The 6885-nt window shown below is 62.8% G+C and overlaps 1 protein-coding gene across 3 annotated transcripts in view; it reads left to right on the plus strand.

The window, feature by feature from the left end:
• The window catches only part of Col5a1 (collagen type V alpha 1 chain), a 119597-nt gene that overhangs the window by 76449 nt on the left and 36263 nt on the right, over window positions 1-6885 (plus strand). For all 3 annotated transcript variants that reach the window (XR_002817924.1, XM_004640415.2, XM_023700506.1), the window contains exons 28-32: window positions 1090-1134; window positions 1350-1403; window positions 3044-3151; window positions 3874-3927; window positions 5900-5953. Coding sequence is in view for 2 of the 3 variants with exons in the window: in XM_004640415.2 (XP_004640472.1) it covers window positions 1090-1134; window positions 1350-1403; window positions 3044-3151; window positions 3874-3927; window positions 5900-5953 (315 nt within the window). In the remaining variant the exon portion in view is untranslated. The remainder of the gene's footprint in view (window positions 1-1089; window positions 1135-1349; window positions 1404-3043; window positions 3152-3873; window positions 3928-5899; window positions 5954-6885) is intronic.

Consider the following 6885-nt stretch of genomic DNA (forward strand, 5'->3'; position numbering starts at 1 on the left):
CCTTTGCAAGGCTCCCCTCTGGTGGCCCAGGCCCTTGGGCTTCCTGGGGGACTCTGTGCCTTTGCAAGGCTCCCCTCTTGTGGCCCAGGCCCTACCTCTTTTTCTTCTGCTGCTGGACCTGGGGCATCAGCCTGTTGAGCACTCCCCCAGCTCGCCTCAGCGCCAGAGTCACCCGGCAGTGCCCCGACCGCTCCCCTTTCCTTGGGCTCTCCCTGCCTTGCCCTTCGGAGGGGTGTCTGGGTTCCACACTGGGCCCCCAGCCTACGATGGAGCCTTGTGCTTCCAGAGTTACAGCAGCTGCCGCTCCAGACATTGTGAGCCAGGAAGGCCACACCACGCCCCAAGCCGAGAGGCCCCTGTGCCCCAGCCCTAGGGAAGCTGCTCAGAACCACAGCACTGGCTGTGCTGTGTTCCGGCCACCAGAGGGCAGCAGGCAGCCCCCGTGCCACGCCGGGCAGGCAGCAGCAGCCCTAGCTTGTCAGCCGGCTGTGTTCCAGGGAGTCACCTGTGCTGGCCCAGGTTCTGGGCCTGGCATGGTGTTGCAGAGCATTGGCAGGCCCTGCCCTAATGTCACGCTTCCCAGGGAGGAGAGGTAGCTGTCCAAGATACTGTTTATGTCACTAATCGGCGTTAGGACTCGCTGTCCACGATGACACAACAATGCGCTGGCGCAGCGTGCTTCAGTGCCGGCTTGTGCTGACGCTATGCAGCTGGCTCCGAGGGTCTTTCCCTCCCGGCATGGGAAGGAGGTTAAAGCCTCACCAGCCTGCTTTCCAGATGAACAAACCTCCCAGCCCGGGTCCTTGTCCATTCGCAGAGCCCTGAGGGAGGGCCGGGTGGGACGCAGTGTGGGAGGCAGCACTGGCCTCTAACAGCGGGTCTGGAGCTGAGGGCCGGGGCCAGGCATGAGCTGGGGCATTTGCACCGAGCTGGGCCTGGGGACAGGAGACCTGGTCGTCCTGACTGGAAACCCGTCCCAGGGCAGGCGGCTGCCCAGGCTGCACTGCCTCTGCCCCAGAGCCCCGTGCCCTCCCCTGGCCCAGCTAGGCGCGCCTCGGTGACCTCCACCTTCTCTTCCTGCCTGCACAGGGGGCGGACGGTATCCGCGGGCTGAAGGGCACCAAGGGCGAGAAGGTGAGATCTGTCCCTTTCTGCTGTGTGGGCCTTGCGTGACCGAGTGTGGGGGTCCCATTCGGACCAGGCCCAGAAGCCACCCAGGCCACTGAGCTGGGGTCAGGTGTCACAAGGGGTGGGGCGCCAGCCCGCCTGTCCGTCTGGTACGGGTGCAGGTCCGCATGGGGGCGATGCAGGTTCTGTTCTGTGGACCCAGGCAAGCTTTCCCCATTCAGGGTGAAGATGGCTTCCCTGGGTTCAAAGGCGACATGGGCATCAAGGGCGATCGGGTGAGTACTCCGGGCTTGGGCTTGGGCTGGGACAGGCAGGTGGCTCGGGTGCCACCAGTGGGGCCAGGCTGTTGGAGCACAGAGCCACCTCTCAGAAGGGAGGCCCTACCTCTGCAGGAATCCTGGTGTGGGCAGGGCGGGCAGGGGTACAAGGCCAGCCGTGGTCTGTCACACGTGGGTCAGCGGGGACTCATTATTTTCTGGCTGGGACTGGGTATAGAGTGCTTCACTTGACCCTCACGACCAGGAAGGCTGCTGGGAATGACAGGTCTGTGACATCCAGGGCCACACTTCCCTAGCAGGTCCTAGGGCCCCTGCCTGGGCACACCAGGTCTGCCTGAGCCCTGCATCGCCCTGGTCTCCACTTCGCACTCCAGTTGCCTCTAGGGAGAAGCTCAGCAGGAGGCTGTCTCCTGGTGAATAGCAAACCTCAACACCAGAGTGCGTGGCCGCTCACAGAGCTGTCCCCATTAGAGACCTGTGGACGGCTGCATTGTCCTGGAAACAGGAGAGACAGTGATGAAGTTTCCCAGCTCAGGAACGGGGCAGAGGCAGGTGCTGCCTCCCCTCCCCAGGTGGCACAGCCAGCCGGTAGCTGTGTACACACCTGGATGACACCTGTCTGCCGAGGCAGGCCCGCCGTCCAGCCGCTGCTGAGATTTCCATCTCCAAAGCGGGCAGGAGACACCTCTTCTGCTCTTCATGTCTGTCAGAGGAGGCCAGTGGAGGCTGTCTCTGGTTCTGGCTGGCGGCTGCAGGCAGCCGCACCCTCCCTCCCTCCCTCCCTCCCTGGGCCTCAGCGGCTCCATGGTGGACGCCCCTTGCCTCCCTTCCCATTATGCAGCTCAATACACACATTAGGGCTCGTGTGGCCAGGTGCAGCCTGGGGAGTTCACATGAGGGACACTCCTGTCCCGGTGCCTGGGCAAGGACACGGCAGAGCAGGGTCGGGCCCCCAGCCCTGGGGCAGAGCCTGATGCCCTTCCTGGGGATGGGAAGCGCTCCCCCACAGGGCCAGAGGCTTGGGAGTCACTGGCCGTGCGCTGTACCTTCTTAAGGCGCCCCCCAGCTGTTCTATAGCTGCTCTGAGAACTGGTGGCCACAGGGGCCTCACGGCAGGCCACAGGCCCAAGCCCACCACGGTGCAGCCTCTGACCCCGCAGCCCCCGGGACCCTTCTGGTTGGGGTGGGGGCACCTGCAGCTTGGGGACACTGGATGAGGTGGCATTTAAGCTGCCTTCTCTGGCATGCATTCTCGGGTCTCTTGGGTGCCAGTGGTACCCAGGTAACTGTGGTCCATCTTGAGCTTCCCTATCCGTCCTGCGTGTTCAGAGAGGGGGCAACGCAGGGCCGTGCCCGCTGCACAGGGTTGCTTTGGCCCAGGCCCTGGACTAGGAAGGTCATTGGGAGGAGGAGCCAGCAGCCTGGGGACAGTGTTCTCAGTCACTGCAGAGGGACAGCGTGGCGCCCATCAGTTCCCTGTGAGCTGGGGGCTCCCACGAGAGGCCCTGGTGCTGCCACTTGGCTCCGGAGCCCACACGGCCCTGTGGCATCAGGGTGTGGAGCCTGTCGCCCCTGGCAGTGGAGTGTTGTCAGCGGAGCCTGTGGGGCTCCCCTCAGCTCCTCTTCTCTCGTTACAGGGGGAGATTGGCCCTCCTGGCCCCAGAGGTGAAGATGGCCCTGAAGGCCCGAAGGGCCGTGGCGGTCCCAACGGAGATCCGGGTCCCCTGGGCCCCCCTGGGGAGAAGGTTGGTGACAGCAGATTCCCAGCCACCATCTAAGACCTCGAGCGGCCTTTCCTGGGGCCTCAGGCTCCCTGGCTGCTGGTGGGGCTGGCCCGGGTGTGGACCTGTTTCCTCTGGGCCACGGGCTTCACTGCTCAGAGTTTTGCCTCCTGAGCTCTCTCCCATGCAGGACAGCACTTTCCCCAAGGTGTCCCCAAGGCTTGGGTCCCCAAGCTGCAGCAGCCACACATGGGCTCCTCTGTCCTTGACTGTCCTTACTTGACATCGAAGGTGGTACAGTCCCCATCCCAGCCAGACAGCATGGTCTGGGGAGGGGGGCCCTCTGCAGGTGGTCTCTCCGGCCTGGCCTGTTCTGCCCACTGTGGGGAGACACCACTCTGCACCCCAGGCCAGTCCAGCTCCCGGCCCCCAGCCCTGTCTAGTGGACTCAGGAAGTGGCCTAAGCTTGCTGCCTCATGGGCCCCTACGGCCAGGACTCCTCGGAGAGGCTGGGGACAGCGCACACTGATGGGGCTGTCAAGACCTGCAGTGCTGTCCCTTCTCACAGGGCCTTTGAATCTCCATCAGAGCAGGGAGCACCAGGCGTCTGGCTTGGGAGGGCTTAGAGCCTCTGTCCTGGAGAGACAGGCAGGCCTTGGGGTGGTGACTACCCTGTAGCCTCCCTCCAGGGATTTTGGAGAAACGCCACCCTTGCGCTGTGACACAGTCTCTTCTCCTTTCTCAAGGGCAAACTCGGAGTCCCAGGCTTGCCCGGGTACCCAGGAAGACAAGGGCCGAAGGTAACGTAAGCCATGGTGGGTGCTGGCACGCACCGTGACTCCCCACCCCGGCGCAGTCGCTTCCAGTCTGTCCTTGGGTGACTTCTGTGGCACAGAGAGACGCGGTCGCTCTGACTTCTAGTCTCCAGCGTGGCTTTTATGTTTATTTGGCCGAGTCTGGCAGTACATTTGGTAGTGAGGGGAGGCTTCAAAGGTGGACCAACGCTGCGCCCGGAGCGGGCAGCCTGGGCCGGGGGCCTGCAGTGGCTCTGCCCCAAGTTTGGCTGCACCCAGTGCTCCGGGAGCCATCTCGGCCCTGCCGCACTCCAGAGACGGGCTGGGTATTTGCTCGAGACAGAGCTGAACAAAGAGCTGAAGCTTTTCTTGCCTGCAATCATGTCGAGGTTTAAATGAAACAGCTCCTGAAGGCTTTGGGGATCGCTGAAAACATTCTTTTTTTTCAAACCTCACATTTTATTATTCATGGGTCTTCCTTAAACAATAACCGGTTGTCGGCACTGGAGACCTAGTTAGCTTCAGAGCAGCCCTGCCCACGTCAGGTGGCGCTCCTCCCTTCTGCTGCCTTCTAGGGCTGGAGCCCTGCCCTGCCCCGCCCTGCGCTGCGCTGCTGACCGAGGGAGTGTGTGGGAAGCGCCCCCTTCCCTCCCTAGCATGTCCTTCCCCTGTGTGGATGCTCCAGCCTGCAGGAGCGGGGCTGGCTGGGGAGCAGAGGCAGGCTCGGGCCTGGTACAGGGCCTTGGAAGTGGCCGTGATGCCACCCCTGGGGGCGTCCTCCACCCCAGTGTTGCATGAATGGGGCACATTTTCCCTTTTTAAATACTAATCGCTTTGGAGAGGAGAGAAAAGAAGAAAGGATGGGATAGGGCTCACATTCAGGTGGCTTTTGGAAGGGGAAAGTGGAACTTTGCAACTGCCCGTGTGTCCTCAGTGGTCAGAGCGGCCCTTGGCTGTCCCATATGCTGTCGCGTTTCCGGGCAGAGCTTTGCGCCCTTGGCACTGGGTTTCTTTGGCCCAGGCTCCAACCTGGAGGGGGCAGGTGGGCCTGGGAGCGCGCAGGCCAGTCGGCTCCCTGGGACGCCTGCGCGCTGCAGCCTCTTCCTGGGACAAGCCCGCTGCCAGAGGGTGGAGCCGCCTAGAGGAGTGAGCAGCAGCCCTGGCTGGCCGAGGCTCGCTGTCCCCTTGCTTCGTGCTCGCAGCAGGAGTCTGGATGTCCGCCAGCCGAGTCCTTAGGTCCCCTGTTGCCAGACTGTCCTGAAGACTCTTGGGGTTGAGCGGCTTTTAGGTCCCTCAGCCTGTGCGTAGCTTGGCGTCTCTTTCCGACTCTGCGAGCTGCCGCTCTTTAGTTAGAGACGCTGGGGGAAGATCACACACCTGGCTGTGGGCCTGGCAACGGACATCTGAGGTGCCGAGTCCCCAGGCCACCTGAGCACAGCGGGTCCCTTTCCCCACCAGATACCAGCAGTGCATTACAGCCTGGGTGTGTGGGGAGCGTGTAGAGTGGGTTGGGAGGAGCGCGTTAGGGCTTTTAGAATTGGAGTCTAAACGCCCAGGAATTAGTTATTGAGTTGATAAGCGGAAGGGTGTTGAATGAGTGGGTGGATGGATGGATAGGTGAGTAGATGAGTGGGCTGGTGATTGGGAGGGTGGATTGGTGGCAAGTACGTGGGTTGGTGGATAGGTGGGTGCGTGGGTGGGTGGATGGGCGACGAGTGGTACATGGGTACGTGAGTGAATGGGTGAGTGGTGGGGTGGATGGCTATAACACAGGTATAGATGGAAAGTTGGGTGGGTGGGTGGACAAGTGTGTAGATGGTGAGCAGGTGGGTAAATGTGTGGATGTGGCGCCGGGTAGGTGGCGGGGTGGATGGCTGCACCCAGGCGGGCAGGTGGGTAAGTGAGGGGGGTGTGGGGGAGGCGGCAGCAGCGTGCCTACTCGTGGGGCCGGCGCTCACGCCCACTCCTTCTCTTTCAGGGCTCCGTTGGATTCCCGGGATTCCCTGGCGCCAATGGAGAGAAGGGTGGCCGGGTAAGCAGGCTGGGCTCTGGTGGTGGCTCTGCCACCTGGCGTGTGGCGGCTGGCTGTCCCGTCAGTGGCTCACCCGTTCTTTTCCCCACTTGCTGCCAGAAGCGCCTTCCAGCCTGGCAGCTCTTACACCCCGGCTGGAGCTCTGAGCTCCAAGTGACTCTCCTCCGTGTCCCCTGGGGGACTCTGTGACATGGGGAAAGCAGGCAGGAACAGAGCATCCTGGGAAGTGGGGCTTTCTAGTCAGTGGCACAAGCCGAAGCTCTCTGGGCGCTCAGCGGACCCAGATGTCTCCCTCCCTCTCTCTGTCCCCTTCTCTCCTTTTCTCCCTCATTTTGCCCTGCCTGGCATTTCCCGCCCAGCTGGCTGGAGGGAGAGGAAACTCTTCCCCTGTGTCCCGCCTGCTGCCCGCACTCCGAGGCACTACCCCCTCTGCGCTAGGCCGTGGAGGTGCAATATACTTTGATTCCTCTGTTGTACCCTGAATGCAGGCCTTCCAGGGCTGGGTGGGGCGGGGGTCACATCCAGTCGTCTGGGTCATCCCCACTGGCCCATGCCCCCAGTCTGGACACTTGGGTGCAGTCCTAGGAGATGGAGCAAGGGGACCCCTGGGACCTTGGACTCTGAGCCCCTCGCCTGCAGGCACACAGGGATGAGATGTTGTCTGTGGGGGACCATCCCCCACCCCCATCTGTCCCCCCCAGGGGTGCACAGTGCTCCTCAAGAGCAGCAGGCTGAAAGCAGCGTCACTGACCCATGCCAGGCAGCAAAGCCAGGCAATGGCTGAGCCCTGGGCATCAGCAGAGACCTGCTGGGCCACAGCACGGATCACGGGGCTGGCCTAGGCCCAGGGCATGCGCAGACATGGGGGGCCGTTGTCTCAGCCTGTGAGTCTCTGTCTTGTTTCTCCTCCCTCCCTCCCTCCCTCCCTCCCT

Source organism: Octodon degus, unplaced genomic scaffold (genome assembly GCF_000260255.1).
Source record: "Octodon degus isolate 3935 unplaced genomic scaffold, OctDeg1.0 scaffold00123, whole genome shotgun sequence".
Taxonomy (NCBI): domain Eukaryota; kingdom Metazoa; phylum Chordata; class Mammalia; order Rodentia; family Octodontidae; genus Octodon; species Octodon degus.